Raw genomic sequence first — 17567 nt, 5'->3', positions numbered from 1 at the left:
ACCAGTACACACTCACTTGTGAGTCCAGCACCAGTACACACTCACTTGTGAGTCCAGTACCAGTACACACTCACTTGGGAGTCCAGCACCAGTACACTCACTTGGGAGTCCAGTACCAGTACACACTCACTGGTGAGTCCTGCACCAGCACACACTCACTGGTTGCAGTCCTTATCATTACCATCAACACCCTATGTAGCAGGAGTACTACTACCTAGAAGTACAAAGGCAGTACCTTTTAATGAAAAAAAGGTATTGTCAGCTGGCCATTTTTTGTTGGTGTATCTCTATGATAAGGCTGATATGTCTAGTTGGCCTTATCCTACTACACTGTCTGGTGGATTCATCCTTAATACTGAGAAACAGAGACCCAACCATAGACTTATGTATTCCAGTGTCTAACTTAACAGCAGTAGTAGGGGCTAGAGAACACTTGTTCTTGCAGAGGACTCAGGTTCAACTCCCACATGGTGTCTCACAACCATCCAGTTCCAGGGTTTCTGACGTCTCTTCTGACCTCCTCGGGCACCAGGCACACACACACAATGAACATACATACATGAAGACCAAACATTCAGACACATAAAACAAAATAACTCTCAAGAAAAATATAACATAAGGTTGCCCTTCCCCCCAAAAGAAAGGCAAATATTTCTGTAGCCCCATTACCCCACTGGCTGTGTGAAGCTGACCGCATTGCCAAGTCCTGTGTCTGCTTCATCATCTGCAGAACAGAGATGTTGATGATGAGGCCTCGCTCACTAAGTGGTCATGAGGTTTCAGTAAGCTTATCTGACTACATGCTCACCGTTTCGTCTTTATTGATCAAGGACGGAGAGAAAAATCTAATTTAATCACTGCATGCCACGCAACAGAAAACCCCATGACAAAAGACAGCACTTTCGGAATCTGGGTACCCGATTAGCTGGCAACATGGGGAGCTATTTTCTGGGCCAAATTTCAAAACATGTCTGCAGTTTCACACAACCCAGCACAGATGCTCCTTGGGCCAGTGCACTGGCGGTGTGTACCCTGACAGCTGCTATCGGGGCTACTTAGGAACAAATTCTATTTCCTAGCTAAACCCAGATTTATTTACTGTGTGCGTCTGTTTTCTCCTCTCTCTGACTGACTGTATAAATACAGTGATTTTCAGAGTCTGGGAAATTCAATGGAGCTTCCTGTACTTACACTCAGGATATGTGTGCGCCCCATCTACTCAGCTCTGTGCCTGTCCTGCAGGACTTTTACAGAGAGCTCTGGGACTCAGGTCACAAAATAACACCCACTGTGCACCAAACACCTGTGGTTTAGCTACCTAAGGCCTTTCCCGTCACCTTCAAACTCAACAAAGATTGAATTTTTAGCTTGTCTCTCCAGTATGGTCAGTGCCCAAAATGTAATCTACTTCAGCCCTTGTCTTAGGAACTAAAGTAGAATCTGTACTGACTGGCTCTCCAGAAAGTGGTCCAATGCCATCCCATCTGATGTGAAGTAACAAGGCAACGCGCTCCCTAAAACACCTGCACCTCTGCCTTACCTGCACAGCATTTCTGTGCACTCATCCCACTCAGCACACAGGGCGATTATGCAAATCACCACTCTGCATTAAAGAGAAATGTAAGTGATTTCTACAGGTTGGAAAATAAATAAATAAATGAAGTAAAGAACATTTAAACTGAGCAAACGTTTCAGATGCCCCCTCCCCCCCCCCCATGGGAGAATACAAGCATTTATTAAGATGAGCACAAAACAAAACAAAACAAAACAAACAAAAACCCACTTTCTTATTCTACCACTATAAGGCTGTTCTTTCACCTTCCCCAAACCACAACTTTTTCAGTTCTCATTTTTATCCCGCTTTAATCCCTAAAAGAATCAAAGCCTAAAGAGAAATGTGTCTTCATCTGCAGCGCTGCCCACATGAGCAAGGACAAGGCTCTGTTTGAGAAGTGGCCAATGCGTCTGCCGCTGCCCCTGCCCCAGCCTCCTCCCGCACACATGCGCAGTGTACAGGAGGGCATCCAGCTCTGGAACAATGTCACTTCCGGCGAGTACTAGCTCTCGAGTAGGTTTGGGGAAGGAAGACCAACTCAGCGCTGCAACATGTTCTCTTTGTTCATGAAATACACTAGGAAAGGAGACAGAAGAATGGAAGAGACCTAACTACCTTGGGAGAAGTACATGTATTAAAATGTTTTTTTTTTCAGGGTGTTTATGAGCAAATACACTTTTTTTTAAAAGGGTGAAGGATAGTTTAATATTGACTTTTAAAAATCTTTCCATTATTTAGGTTTATTCAAAATGTCTATAAAAATGCCGTTATCCAATAAGGTTGTCTGTCCTTCTATGTCAGGTTTCTGCACAAGTTTTACAGGATCAACGCTCGTGGCAGCAGCAAGGACAGCCTGCTCTATTAGAAAGAGATATTCCCTTTTCTCTTTCACCCATGGTCTTCTTGTCCTCTTGGCCAGAAAACAGGGATCTTCCCAAACAAATATTTTCATTTCTTATTAAGCATGACAGCTGGGACATACAAAAGACATGAGCAGTGGGTGACAAAATTAAGTCCTCCTGTTGACAGGGGTTGGGGGGGGTGGCAATGGGGCAGGAATAGGCAAAGAAGTAGATAATTAAGAAGGGTATCCCATTTGTGAAAATGGCCCAGAAAAATTAAGGCACAGTTAGGTTCCGTTGACGTGAAGTATTAGTTACAAGGATGTACTCAGATAACATAAACTTCTTCACCATTTAAATTTCACTACGTCATTGCCATCATTTGGCGGAAAGGCTTCTCAGATGAGGAACTCAGCATCCCACTTTCTTCATACTCTGGAATATTTTCCTGCTCAATCGAGGTCATTGAAAAGCTGCTAATGCCTTTGGAGGCCTATGACATGGCAGGTGACACCCCAAGACATGCTTCATGCACCCTGGATAATGCTCGTATGACAAAATCCCACACATAAGGTTACCTCTCAGGAACACCACTTTGTTCCCTCTGCTCTGCCTAGGTGCCAGCTATCTTGATGTAACCAGCTGGCCTCTGCGTAAAACCCGGTTGTTAAAACCAGTCATGCTCTAAGATGTGGGAAGCAGAGACGACCAGTTCTGTTAATAATGTGAAGTTGTGCCAGGAAGCTATGATCTCCACTCTTCATGCACAAGAGAGAAGGGCTCAGGCACCTCCCCCCTACACACACACACACACACACACACACACACACATACACACACACGCACACTGCAGATCCTTTCCCTGGTCTGTAGGATTTGGGTCAAGAAGGAGCCCTTTGGGAGAATTAGTCAAGAATATGAGCTTGCAAGTCACAACAGCTAGGGTCTGGATCTGAATGCACTCCATGCAGCAGAGGGGACGCATACCTGGGACACGACAGAGCGCCAGCCAGCAAGCAGGTTCTCAGTGTCTAAGCCACACACAAAAGTCTTCCTTCTATTTGGCCAAGTTCTCTAGAGCTTTACAATTTTACTGAGGGTTCAACTTGTCATTCCCATGTATGGAGTTTGTGGTGTATTTTCCAAGGATACTATTTGGGTCCTCCAGCTATCAAAAGGCTCTCTGGTGGCCACACAGAAATCTGGCTATGAAACAATCTTTCTTTAAAAACTCAACTCTAAACTGATAGCGCTGGCACGTGCCTATCGTATTTAGAGACAGGCAGAATGCTACAGGTTCAAGGCTAGCTGAGGCTTCAAAGAAAGAACTTGTCTTAAAAGTCACACACATGGGCTAGAGAGATGGCTCGGCGGTTAAGAACAATGACTGCTCTTCTAGAGGTCCTGAGTTTGATTCCCAGCAACCACATGGTGGCTCACAACCATCTGTAATGGGACCCAATGCTCCCTTCTGGTGTGTCTGAAGACAGCTACATTGCACTCATATAAATAAAACAAATCTTTTTTTTAAAAAATCACACACACACACAAAAGAAGGAAAGAAAAAAAACACATTCTATATTCTAAATGGTTGTATCTCCCCAAATTCCTATGCTGGAATCTAAATCCCCAAGTAGGTGGTATTAGGAGGTAGAGAAAATGAAGCCATGAGGAAAAGCTCTCATGAATAAGACCAGTGACCATGTAAGAGGCCACAGAGTTTCCTCACCCCCCATACTGTGAGAGGGTAGAGTACAGGTGCTTTTTGTGAACCAGAAAGCAAGGACTCACCACATGATAAATTTGCCATCATACTAATAATGTCGGAAGTCCCAGACTCAGAACTATGAGACACAAATTTCTGCTAGTTTTGTTTTGGGCTTCAGTTTTATAATAGGATGTCATACACCCCAAGCTGGGATTCAAACTCATGATATAACTGAATATATTATCTTCAGTGACCTTTCGGCCCTCCTACATGCACCTCCCAAGAGCTGGGGTTAGATATTGTATGCCACAGATAGTTTAGGACACCCATTAAAAATTATTAACCTTTTGTGTGTCTATATGAAGTATATAAGTATGTGTGTGTGTGGGGGGGTGGAAGTCAGAAGGAATTTATGGGTCTTCTGTGTCCTACTCTATCAGTCTTTGCCTTATTCCCTTGAGAACTGAACATAGAGTCCGACTGGCAGCCAGCAAGTGCCAACAATCTTCCTGTCTCCCTACTAATCCCTCACCACAGTGCCCAGATTATAGGTACACACAACCATGCCTGATTTTTACACATGTTCTAGGGACTCGAACTCAGATCATAGCAAGGACCCTTACTTACCCACTGAGCCATCTCCCCAGCCACTCCTGACTCACTTCTAATGTCAAACCTGTAAACTACAAGAGTTCATCTTCCTGGTGTCTCTATTTTTCAAAACTAAATCTACCAGAAAAGAAACGCTAACTGGAAAATTAAAATATTTAAATCAAATATACTAATCAGAACCCTTTCTCCTTACCCGAGTTCCTAAACCTAGGACAAACATCCCAAATTCATTGTTCTGATGGTTATTAGCTTGTCAGTTTACCCACATGAGTGGAAGCCATTCATAGGAGATGGTACCTGTGTCTGGGGAACATTACAATCTCCACTATCTAAAGCCCTGATAGCTAAACCATAAATTCTGTTTATCTAGTCCTTTTTTAAAATGTGATTGATTGATTGATTGATTGATTGATTGATTGAACGATTAGGAAAAGGGGTCATGTGTTCCACATTGTGTATATACAGTGGGTCAGGAGACAACTTTCTGGAGTCATTTCTCTCCTATCTTTATGTAGGTTCTAGGGATGAAACTCGTGGTCCATCAGGCTTCACCCGGAGCTATCTTGAGATGCATTCTTGAAATGCAACCTTCACAGAGGAGCACTTTAAAGCCCCTTGTACCTCTGGGTTCTGCCAACAAGAAGGAGTCATGTCTCCAGAAGGTCATGCCGAGGACAACATGGGAGCCCCCTGTTATATAATCATAGCTTCTGACTTCTATCCCAAGGAGTCTAAGGAACAGGGTATGTGGATCTGTTACCCTGCTATGAATAAATGTTACCAATGTTTCTATCATCCGAAGCCTATAATGATGATGATGATGATGATGATGATGTAATGATAGTCAGGTTTCCATATCTATGAGCCCCAACTCTATAAATTCAACTAGCCACAGATAAAAAACACTCAGGGGCAAAAATGCATCTGTACTGAGTAGGTATGGATTTCTTTTTCTTGTCATTATTCTTTAAACAAGACAGTGTATCCACCATTCTGATAGCATTCATGTTGTAGTCTGCATTTTTCTCCTAAATAATCTACAGATGATAAAGTACACAGAAAGGATGGGCATAGTTTAAATGCAAATGCCTTACCACATTTCATATAAGGGACTTGAACATAACGGATTTCGGTATCTATCCACTGGGGTCCTAGAAGCAATCTGCTTTCAGACACCAAGGAATGACTGTAATTTGAAGGATAATCACACCTGGGAGATCTACTTTATATTCTCATGCCAGAAACCATGTTGTGTCCTCTGAGAAATTGGGAAGCAACTTCCTTCTGAATGGTGAGAATGAGATCTGTGACCCCACCTCCTTGTGGCTCTGTCAGAAAACTCAAGTCCTCTTTGAAGCTTAGCCATGGTAACTGCAGGGGGCTGTTGTGGGCTCTACATCCCTGACCTGGAGATTCTTGCTTCTTTTTAAAATTTCCCACGTTTTCAGCTCTCTTATTTGATATATTTTTTTTAACATCAAGTGCATAAATGTTATTCCAACAAACAGGGTAAGAAATAAATAAATCAACAAATATTGAAAGACTCAGTTGGGGGCCAATTTGAGCAGGGAGTTCTATAGCTGAATGCAGAGGAAACAAGGCTGAGGCTGCCTAACCTGGAGTACATTGATAGGCTTTCAAGCAACCTTGTATATCTTAAAAGAGAATACAGGATCTTGGGTGAGTGTGCTTCGTGTTTGTATGTTTATGTGCTTTCTCCCAAGGTTCCCAGCTTGCAGGAGGGTCTCCAATTAAAAAACACTGCTCTAGGACTCTTTATAGTAGGAACCAAGAACCTTAGCCAAACTCAATGGCTTCTAGTAACCAAGTGCTTCTGTGTGCAAGAGGCTGCTTATGCAAGCTGGACCGGAATAATATTCATTTGGTTGCGTATTAACCTACCAGATGGTCGATTATAGCTAACAAGAGCTGGCTGCTGCTGCTGTTGCTGCTGCTGCTGGGGCTGTGCCTGAGCCTGCTGCTGAGGCTGCTGGGGCTGCTGTTGTTGCTGCTGTTGCTGCTGCTGCTGCTGCTGCTGCTGCTGCTGTTGTTGTTGTTGCTGCTGCTGCTGCTGCATGCCAGGCAAGGTCCTTTTTCCCTGGACTGCCAGCTGCAGAGTTTCAGGGAGAGGCTGGCCCCTGGCCAACATTTTGTAAGCTAAAATCTGAGCTCGAAGCTGATGCAGCTGCACAGGACTGAAAGGCGAGGGACCTCTGTTAGGCTGGTTCATGGCCTGCGGATCTCCTGGGATGAGTGCCCCTGGCTGGCTCGGTGGCATCTGGGGTGGGGTTGGGCCTCCTCCAGATATAGGGCTAGAGACGTGCTCCGGGGCTCCCAGAGGAGACGGATGTGGTGACATATAACCTAAAATAAAAACATAAAATCACAGGCTATAGCAAATGACTCAGGGGAGGGGAGCTAGTCTTGAGTACTGTAATAATTTCCTAGTGCAACACAACATGATAGAAACTTAAGGTATTAACAAGTTAACAATTACATATAATTTAGAAGTTTAATCTATAATATAGTCTTTCTATATTTTAAACCTGTCTAGTAGGTACATTAAAAAGGTCAAAGAAACAGGTAAAGATAACTTTATAGCAGTTTATTTAACACCCACAAGACTAGCATTTCAAAAAAGAGCTACTGTGTATTCTTTTTTCATAATAGGTCTTTGGTATCCTGTATTTCATGCTCACAGAACATCTGGATTTCTCCAGCCACATCTCAAATGATCAATAGCCACTTGTACCCTAGAAGGCAAACTGAGTGGTTGTCAGACACCTGCAGGAACAACGATGAAGGGCAGTATTCTACATTAGAAGTAGCTCCAAGCCATTCACCGCAACATGAAGAGGTCTACCGTGGCTCTGCACAGAATAGACAGTGTCTTATGAAGAAATCAAGTATTATTTGCTTGATTATCATGCAAGCTGTGACTAACTGGCAATTACAGTCACTGTGCAGTGGCGGCACACAGCATCTCAACTGAGTTGGTCCAGAAACAGGCTAAGCCAAGGACTGAGAGCAGGTAATTTATATGGGAGGTACCGAGGCACTGCGAGGAATATGGAGAAGTAATATATGGGAGGGAAGATAGCCAATAAAAAAACGCATTACCAGGCCAGCTGTTGCAGCAGGCCTTGAAGATTAATCCACTGCACAAGCTTTGGGATAAAAGATAAATAAACTACCTAGGCTTATTCCAGGGAGCGGGGTTAGGAAGCTAGAGCATTTGACTCCTATTGTATGGGTCACTGGTGAAATCACTAGTCTCACTAATGCAGTAGGGGTCATAGGACACTCTTCCACAGTAGGTAAGGCAGGCATCACCAATCAGAAGTGAATTAAGATGATGATGACAGCCAACCAGGCAGGTGTAGGCACAGGAATGGCAGAAGGACCAAAGCACATCGGGGAGAGCATATACTGCCAAGATCAACCCGCTGTCCAGCCCTTGGAAGGAAAATTCTGTTCTTCATATTCTGTTGTTTCCTATTCTCAGGTAAGGCTCAGAGCGAGTCACTCAATGTCACAAGTAAATCTTTGTAGCATAGCTTGTTTTGGTTGGTTGGTTGGTGGTTGTTTTTGTTTGTTTGTTTGTTTGTTTGTTTGGTGGTGGTTGGTTGGTTGTTTTTTGAGACAGAGTTTCTCTGTGTAGCCCTGGCTGTTCTGGAACTCATTCCATAGACCAGGTTGGCCTCAAACTCACAGAGATACCTGCCTCTACCCCCTAAGTACTGGATTAAAGACATGCATCACCACCGCTGGGCCTACAGCTCAGGTTTTAAAGTCGAGTCTGTCTGGATCTAGTGGCACACACTCAATAATCTACTATCCATTTTCTTATGTCAAAATACATCAGGTATTTAAATTTTCAAAAATCTCCAGGCATAACACTAGGGATAGCATGAGACAATGGAAGGCACCGACGTGGGTTCTAACATAGCAAACTGAGGAAATGAAGAGTATTTTTCTGAAGGAAGAAATGTCAAAACACAGAGAAATTTCAAGGGAAACATTTCAGAAGATGGCGTGCTAAACAATACCCTCAACAACATATGACCAAGTGTTGTCAGAGGGAGGGAGACCTGAGATGGAAAAAGGTACCAAGTGGCTACTGCAATCCAACAGCTGCCTTCAGTTCAAACAAAGGACCAATTTTAATAAAGTGAAGGAGTCCCAAGGCAGACCAGGACAAACACAGGCGAAAAGACTTGATCCTTTATGTGAGCACGTGTTTGATGATTATTGTAAAGGTCACCACAAGCCTGGCTACTAGGGGCAGGCTGTGGGTTTGAACCCATGTCAAGTCTGTATAAAAGAGTTCCATGGCCACAAAGATCCAGAGCTGGGAGACCCCCAGAGACCACCACCATCCTGAAGCCAGGAGAAAATAAATGACAGTTACTTTTATCTGTGATTTTGCTATCCGGAGGGGAAAAAACAAAGTAACACAATACCCTGAAAATAATTGGTGTTCTTCTATTGATGATTAAGAAGTGAAACACCATGTGGGGAACTCCTACCCAAGAGGGGGACTGCTGGGTCTCAATACCCAAATCCCTACTTCATGTGGGAGCATACAACATCAGATTTGGGGTTCTAATTCTAGTTAGTTGTCTATTTAAGCGAACCAAGGAAGTCTCCCTGAAGACAGCCTGTTAGACTGCCAGCATAAATATTCCATTTGTTACCGCTCCAATATGTTACTATTTATAACAATAAGTAGGGTATCGATAAGATTCTTAACTTCTGCCATTGATTTTTTTTTTTTTGCTGTTCATGAAGCTGATATTCACCCTTTAATTATAAGCTGATCAAAATGGCTATTCACTAAACATCTCTTTTCACAACTCTGAATCTAGTATAAGAAGGAAAACGTAAATTTTCATAATAGGAAGATATGACTCAAGGAGTTAAGATGAGTCACTAGTCTTCTGTGGCCCACCCAGTTTTCCTCATTTTCTAAGCTGTCAGGTATAAGGTGATCCACAAGTCACAGAATTCCTGATACAAGGTCTAAAATACTGGACAAACCCATATAAACTCAACTGTATAATGTAATGTAATGAACCCAGTTTTTTAAATGTATTTATGTATTTTACATATGTGAGCACACTGTCTCTCTCTTTAGACACACCAGAAGAGGGCATTAGACCCCATTACAGATCATTGTAAGCCACCATGTGGTTGCTGGGAATTGAACTCAGGACCTCTGGAAGAGCAGTCAGTGCTCTTAACCACTGAGCCATCTCTCCAGCCCCTGAACCCATCTTTTAAGTCACAAATAAACCTTTGCTATGAGGTTGAGCTAAGATCAAGTATACATTACAAATATGTGACAACTGCATTGAAGAGATGAACTCAAAACTCTGGAGGCCAAACAAAAGAACCTGCAGCAGACATCTGCAGAACATAGCTCAAAGGCCTAGATACTGGACAAAGGTTTGGACCTCACCTCGTACACCTGGGAAGCAGCAGACCTTAGAAGATGTGATAGCTACTAAAGAGTTAAATAATTGGGGATGTGCTACTGAAGGGGATATTAGGACTCCAGTCTCTTCTTGTCTATCTGTGTCTGCTTCTGAGGTGTTAACAGTTAAGCAGGCCTCCTCTACCCCACGGTTCTTTCTATAACGTACTCTGCCATCTCAGACCTAGGTTCACAGAGTCAAGGTGGATAGAAACATTTGCAATTGAGCCAATATAAACTGTTCCCTCCTTCCAACTGGGCTGTCTGGACTATTTTGTAACAATAATGAAAAGCCGACCAACACACCTGGCCAGTGAGAAATCAACACAGGAAAGCAGTGGTAAGTTTGACAAGAAGGAAACTGGCAGAATAAACTTAATATGGCAGGATCAATCAATAGAATGAGAAATTTTGCCTCAAATTTGATAGAAAGAAGCTGAGGGTAGGAGGAAATTGTTTCCCAGAATTTACAGAAGATGTTAATAGAATCATTCTGTCACTGTGACATTAAAAATGTGACAGCGGCTTAGCTACAATGAAAGGGATTTTTTTTTTCTGACTTGAGTAGCATCCCATAAAACTTGAGGGAAAACAGATTCTAAATGATGCATCAGCATAACATATTTTGGTAATTATCCTTAGTTGAGAAAACAGAGAGAAGAAATCGCCTCCGAGTAAATAGCCATTTGTGTGAAGATGACACTGTTGCCGCAGATACCACTCTTCTCAAAGTTGTCTTTGATTTCCTAATCCAAAAGGGTGACAGAAAATGGCAGGTTTCCTTCACTGGTCTTCAAGAGTCACTATCTCCTTAGTTTTACCTTGTCTTGGAGGGAAGCAATAAGTTCTCTCCAATTAATAACCTCAAATTTCTAAGTACTAATTTTATATATATTTTCTACATACAACAACATATGCATGTATTTAGATTATATATATATATACACACACACTGTGTGTGTGTCTGTCTGTCTGTCTGTCTATAAAAAAATTCTTAGTCCACTGTGTTAAAAATTAACAATGTTATCATTGGGACTATGAGATACACAAGTATTTACTAAGGGAAATGGTTTTGCCTTCCAAGCAATACCCTAAAATATCCTAAACTGTGTTCTGAATTAGTTAAAACTAGCAGCCTTCTCACCAATACGAGACCTCCCTTTAGCTGTCAGTTTAGAAAGAAGTTTCCATAATGGGATTTTTAAGGTACATTCGATTACCAGGTCAAAATTCTTTTTAGATCATTATGTAAAATGGAAATGCATTCTACCAACACTGCTGTATTTTGAAAACATTCATTCCCCAGTCTACAGAACACTTTGCGTTTTTATGGAATATTACATGCTAGTTCTAACTCCATTGACTAAATGAAGGTCCTCCTACTTCCATGAAACTAAACACTGATATAATTTATATAAAAACAGAACTACTTAAAAGCGTAGGGTGTTGCGTGTATAATTTGTCTCTGTATCTAATGAAACACAGTGTGCAGAGTGGTCGAGAGTGGTCGAGAGCATTGCTACCAAGCAGGAGAATCCAGGGGTAAAGGAAATAATCCAAAAGGGAGAAGAGTCAAGCTACCAGAGAATTTTCAGGAGAAGCAAATGTGAAACTGTTCTCAATTATAAAATTCAGGTGTCTTTATGTGTTCCTTCAGGGGCACTCACACAGCGTCAGTCACTTCTAGAAATCTGGCAAGGCCAGGAGCAGAGAAAGTTGAATCATCTGGGTTTAGGAGTTACTGCATGCAGTTCAGCCATCCCTTCCAGGTACTGAAACTGAGGTCTCATTAGCGCTTTGAGTACACATGGCACCTTAGAATTTAAGTGATGAACCTAGAGGTGCCACTACAATCCATTCTCAAACTTCTCCTTCCTATCCTGCAAAAGGCCTCACTCCTCTGATTCTCCTCCACAGGTCAAGATTTCACCAGTCACCTGGGATAATTATGCTCGCCTGCTACCAAAACTCTGATCATCAGAACCTGGGATGTTCAAGACCATAGATAACAGCGGAGGGGCACCCTAATGTCAGCCTCTGGGACCTGCTTATTTAGTTTGGAAAGAAAACAACGGTGAGCATGTTTCTCTAAATCCTCACAGCCCAGTCTTTGCTGTGGTGGACCCCATTGTAAACAGAGGAAAAACTGAAACACACTTAATTACAGGAAAGTATGTTCAACATATAAACCACAGGTATCCTGGAAGAAGACCGACATACCAGTGTCAATTGGCACTAGATTAATGCACAGGCCTTATATGCAAAGCCAGCCAATTGGTGATTCTGCATTCAGGCTATGGGTATTTTTAATGACTGAAGCAGTTTAATAGTCCTTCAGTATCAGCAAAGGAAGGACACATGACATAGATGACACAAAGGAGAAAAGAAATTCACATACTGACTGGCTATGGTGAGGGGTTGACTTGTGTTGCTACCCACAAAGAAACACTGATATCCTCTCCTCTTTATCTGTGAGCGCTACCTCATTTGGAAACAGGGCCACGCAGGCGTCCCCAAGTTAAGGGGAAGCCTTACTAGATGAGGGTCCACCTTGATCAAGTATCAAAAAGAAAGAGCTGGGTACAGAGACAGCCAGTGAAAATGCCTTGTGGTGACAAAGGGGGTGGTGGGGTGGACTAGAGTGTATAAGTCTAGGAATGCCAAGTTTTATTGGCAACCAGCAGAGGCGGGGAGGAGTCTCCTCTGAAGCCTTAAGTGACAGTGGTCTCTCCTGATACCTTGCTCATGAACTTTTAACCACTAGATCTACAAAGGGATAAATTTGTTTTGGGCCACTAGATTCACAATTATTTGCTATGGCAAGCCTAAGGAGACCTATAGAGTCACTGACCAGCAATGTCAGGTGGTTTTGCTGCCAGAAAATGTCACCTTTGACCCAGGGTGTGAGTGTCAACTCAAGGGATATAGGTGTTTACTTCATCTTACTTTTCCAGCTATGCTATTGGTGCTGGAGAGATCTAGATTCCTTTTTACGCCTATCAATTACTGGCTATGTATACTCAGAGAAAATAAGGAAATTCCCTAAGCTTTAGGTCCCCCAATTAGGATGGGAGTGACATCATTTACCTTACAAGATCAAAATAAGGACTCTCAATAAATGACACGAAGCTCCTGGATGCATCAAGCTGATAAAATTATTAGGACTTAGGAAATACAATTCCCCAAATGAATAATAATGATATCTTGTTGGGTGAAACAGGTGGTAGATATAGAGGTATAGATATAGAGAAGGCAAGCTAACTGGGTTTAACCATCTTTAGACTCATAGGTTAAAACTGTTTCTAAACCGAGTGGTGGTGTATGCCTTTAATCCCAGCACTTGGGAGGCAGAGGCAGGTGGATTTCTGAGTTCGAGGCCAGCCTGGTCTACAGAGTGAGTTCCAGGACAGCCAGGGTTATAAAGAGAAAACCTGTCTCGAAAAAAACAAAAGAAAAAAAAAAAGCTGTTTCTAAATTACTACCAGGAAAGACTGATACCTCTTTAACATGGTATGAAGACAAAATCTAATGTGCAGTGGCCACCAACCTTGGCTGTGCTGGTCCATGGGGCTCTGTGGAGGGCCCATTCCTGGGTGTGGGGGGCGCATGCTGGTGCCCTTCATGGATCCACAGTGGACATCTTCTACAATCCCTTTGTCATGTATCCCATCCATGGGCTGAAACATGTAAAGGGTATCCATTAGAGACCTCTTTAAGGTACATTATTTCTAGCAAGATTATCAAAAGTCATCCCCAAAGGCTTTAAAGATATGACACAACCATTCACTGTCCATGCTATGGACCTGTATTTTTATGCTTCATAAGTAAAAATAGGAAGAGATATTACACCAATAGGACCAGCAAAACCATCTCTAAGTCAAAAAAATAAGGCGTTAGAAATGGTTGAATTTCATTCTTTAGCCAATGTCACAACCTCCCAATTAAGAAAAAAGTAGACAAAGGTCTCTCTCTCTCTCTCACCTCTGTAAATAGCCTTGAAACCCGTTACATATTGAACTTATTCTGGAGTCCAAGTGAAGGCTATGGGAAATGTTTGAGGTGACCTATTTTCCTGGTCATTTTCCTCACTGGAGGAATGAACTAAGGAAAGTTACAACGTTGAACCAGAAGGTTCCATGGCAGTTGGGAAGAGAAGAACATAAGGGGCAGTGAAGCGAAGGGGGTGAGTACTGAAAAGGAGAGCGTGAACAGCAGAGAGAGCTGCTGCTGCCAAGAAAGGGGAACCAAGAGAGGCTAAAGGCACGGGCTAGAAGTAAATACCAAGCTCGAGGATGGCGCACTGGACCCGGGTCCCAGAGCATGACAGACATACAATAAATTGCTATTGAACTGATGTTAATCCAATCCAGAACCGGGCCAGGGAGCATGTGTTTGGAAAGGGAAAAGTCTCTTCTTCCCCCAAACTGTAATAGCAATTTCAAAACAGCCTGAAAGGAACGTTTCCAAGAGTTTATAAAAACCAAATGACTCCAAGCAAGAAAAGGCTGAGTGTTTGCAGTTTTGGAGAAAAGAAAGTTAATTTCTGCAGAGTCAAAAGCATGCACTTGAAAAGAGGGAAATTTTTACCATAAAGAGGATGTTCAGAAGAAAAATGGGAAGAATCTGGTATAAGGAGTGTCAGTGAGTCTGTTAAGTAGTAATAATAGAGAGGAAATCAAAGCCACGCAGCAGATGCATTTAGGCCGCTTGTTTACTTATTTTCAGTGATGTTGAAAAGCCCAGGCTCTGAGGGAGCTGGAGGAGGAAGACAAGGAACACAGCGGCCTGAAAAGGGAGGAAGAAGAAAGTGGAGGCATCTGGCCAGCAGGTGTGCGCTCTGTGGGTTCACCCAGGTCCTGACACAGACAGCTATCTGAGGGGCTGCAAGGGAGGAAAAGCAGGGGGCGAAGTCAGCAAGGCTGAAAGAGAAAAAAACCCGCCAAAGCCCACAGGTAAGGTAAACACAGAGCAGAAGGAAGCACACAAGCTCAAAACAAAACAAAACAAAAAGTGTACTGGATATGAGAGATGGAAAGAAACCTTGGGTCAGAAGAGATGCTAATCAATAAAACTTCCCAAGAGAAAAGGCAGGATGGGACTAACCCTCACCCACATACTTAATTTCTAGATGCTTCAATCACAAAGGTTAGGTAAACATGTCCTCCACATTTTCCCTCAGATCATCCAGAGGTTTGATAACACACAAAGTCTACAAGGGTAGAACACATCTAGACTCCACCTCCAAGTTAACATAACATGAGATGATTTGGTGACTTCAGTATGTCAAGGTGTCACCCCATAATAGGCTATGGGAAAGAAGAGCTTTAGTTCAGGAGATATTTGATGAGATAAGAAGGCACGGTGACACAGAGAAGTTAGGATGACGGGAAGGAGTTGAAGGCCCTTCTGGGTTACAGAGCGATGTCCAGGTCAGCAGGAGGTACGAGAGACTCTATCTCCAGCAAACAAACAAGCAAAAGTGGGGAGGGATAAAAACTTGGGAATACTGCAGACACATTATTGAATAAAAAGAAGAACAGAGAATAATAGAGATGGTATGGTTCTGTGATGAGGAAAAAAAAAAAAAAAACCTGTCTGTGCAGACCTGTTGCTGATGCTGTACCTATGACAGAGTATGGTTAAAGTGGCACATGGAATGCATGTACAACTGTTTCCTTGGGTTAATTATCTCCTTTATCTTGGTCCTGTTCCACTTTTTTACAATAAGCACATTCTACTTTCCCAATAATAAACTTGCACTTGGGCGTCCTAAGGCCCTATCTTGAAAAAGACTTAGGGTCCTATAAAATGAGGAAAGACCAGCCCCTTCCTCAATGCTTTTGTTGTAATCAAGTATCTTCTATCAAATTGTCTACCATAATGGTTAACTTAATATGGCACCTTGAATTAGCCACGGGTATCCAAATGACTTGGGCGAGCAGCATTTCAGGGTTTGTCTCAAAGGGGTTTTCCAGGTGGGATTAGCATTTGAATGTAAACTGAAGAAGCGGAGTGCCCTGGCCTAAGTAAGCAGCAGGCATCATCCCAGAAGAACAGAGCTGGGAGACACGGAAAGAGGATCAGGGGGAGGCCTGTCTTCTGACCTAGGCTGGAAGTGTGTGTCCTAACTTTGATTAAGGCTTACAGATTGACTCCTCTGATTCCCAGCACTCCAGACTCGGATGGGAACTAAACCACTTCTCCATCCTGCTGACCATAAACTGTGTGACCTGTCAGCCTGCAGAATCACATGAGCCAATGAACTCCTCAGCAAAAACCTTGAATCTCATTGGTTTTGTTTCTCCGGAGATCCTGGATGTATCTGCTGCTATGCGTATGTATATGTATATGCTGCTATGTGCTATCATCTACAGGGGCGTAACGCCTCTACTGGTCTCAGGAGACAAGACCTTCAAGTAACACATGGTACCCTTGTAGGTTTTCTTCGGTTACTGCTAACCCTCAAAGCAAACAGTCTAAGAAGAGCTTTCTTTCTCAGAAAAGCTATCCTTAGTATCTCTTAGAAGGGCTCTGCGCTGAACAATAACCATGTAGTGATCATCCTCCCGGCAAGTATCCAGGTCTCATAAACAGGGTGGCTAGACGCTATTCTGGGAATGAACAAGAAGATCTTCTGAACAGAGGATCCCCAAGACTCCCACTGCAGCTCACTCAACACACTGGCCACAGAGCAGGACTGCTGAGACTCTGAGACCAACTTGACCGATCGACCCATGCATCTCAATCAAGCAATCAAGAATGAATGCCCCATAAACTATTTAATTTTAATAAAGCCCTTTGAAAACATACTTTCTAAAGATTTGTTTATTTGTGGGTGTGTTGGCGTGCATGCGTGCATGCTCACCCATGCTACCTAGCGTGACACATGGGGGGGGGGGGGGCAGAGGAGTTCAGCAAAGGGCATCACTTCACTAAAGGCCAGTGTGAGCTGCCCAATGGTAGTGCTTCACATGCTCTTAGGTGCTGATCTCTCTCTCTCTCTCTCTCTCTCTCTCTCTCTCTCTCTCTCTCTCTCTCGCCAGGCCCTGCAAAACCTTCAGAAGGCAACTTTCACCTTCACTCTTACAGATCTAGTTTCATCAAATAAATTTCAACATTTGTAGGGAGGACTAATTTCTAATATATTGATTTGTGAGTGATATAAAGTACATGGGAGGTGAGGGAAGGAAGTCTCCCTTACTGAGATACACGTTCACCAAGACAAACTACCTTTAACCCACCAATCCCCAAACCTGTCCAAATTGCATGGCGGACCTTTGTGTTTGAAAAGACAACTTCTCGATTCCTGGGCCATCCGTAACAGTAAAAAATACAGCAGTAGAAGTGTTTTACCCCAGTTTGGGGATGGTTTTT

The 17567-nt window shown here is 42.9% G+C and overlaps 1 protein-coding gene and 1 long non-coding RNA gene across 9 annotated transcripts in view; one reads left to right on the top strand and one right to left on the bottom strand.

The window, feature by feature from the left end:
* Smarca2 (SWI/SNF related, matrix associated, actin dependent regulator of chromatin, subfamily a, member 2) overlaps positions 1-17567 on the bottom strand; it is a 173249-nt gene that overhangs the window by 140571 nt on the left and 15111 nt on the right. For 7 of the 8 annotated variants that reach the window (XR_386502.3, XM_006527282.4, NM_011416.2 and 4 more), the window contains exons 3-4: positions 13741-13870; positions 6620-7081 (exon numbers count right to left, since the gene is read on the bottom strand). Coding sequence is in view for 7 of the 8 variants with exons in the window: in XM_006527282.4 (XP_006527345.1) it covers positions 6620-7081; positions 13741-13870 (592 nt within the window). In the remaining variant the exon portion in view is untranslated. Of the gene's footprint in view, positions 1-6619; positions 7082-13740; positions 13871-14174; positions 14323-17567 lie in introns of those variants that run through there. The other variant, XM_006527286.2, reaches the window with a different exon arrangement.
* Gm20616 lies at positions 14346-17002 on the top strand. Its single transcript, XR_001782659.1, has 3 exons — positions 14346-14376; positions 14919-15021; positions 16362-17002. It is a non-coding gene; the product is annotated as a predicted gene 20616 (long non-coding RNA).

This window comes from Mus musculus, chromosome 19 (assembly GCF_000001635.26).
Source record: "Mus musculus strain C57BL/6J chromosome 19, GRCm38.p6 C57BL/6J".
Lineage (NCBI taxonomy): Eukaryota > Metazoa > Chordata > Mammalia > Rodentia > Muridae > Mus > Mus musculus.
This window is presented reverse-complemented; position numbering and strand designations above follow the sequence as displayed.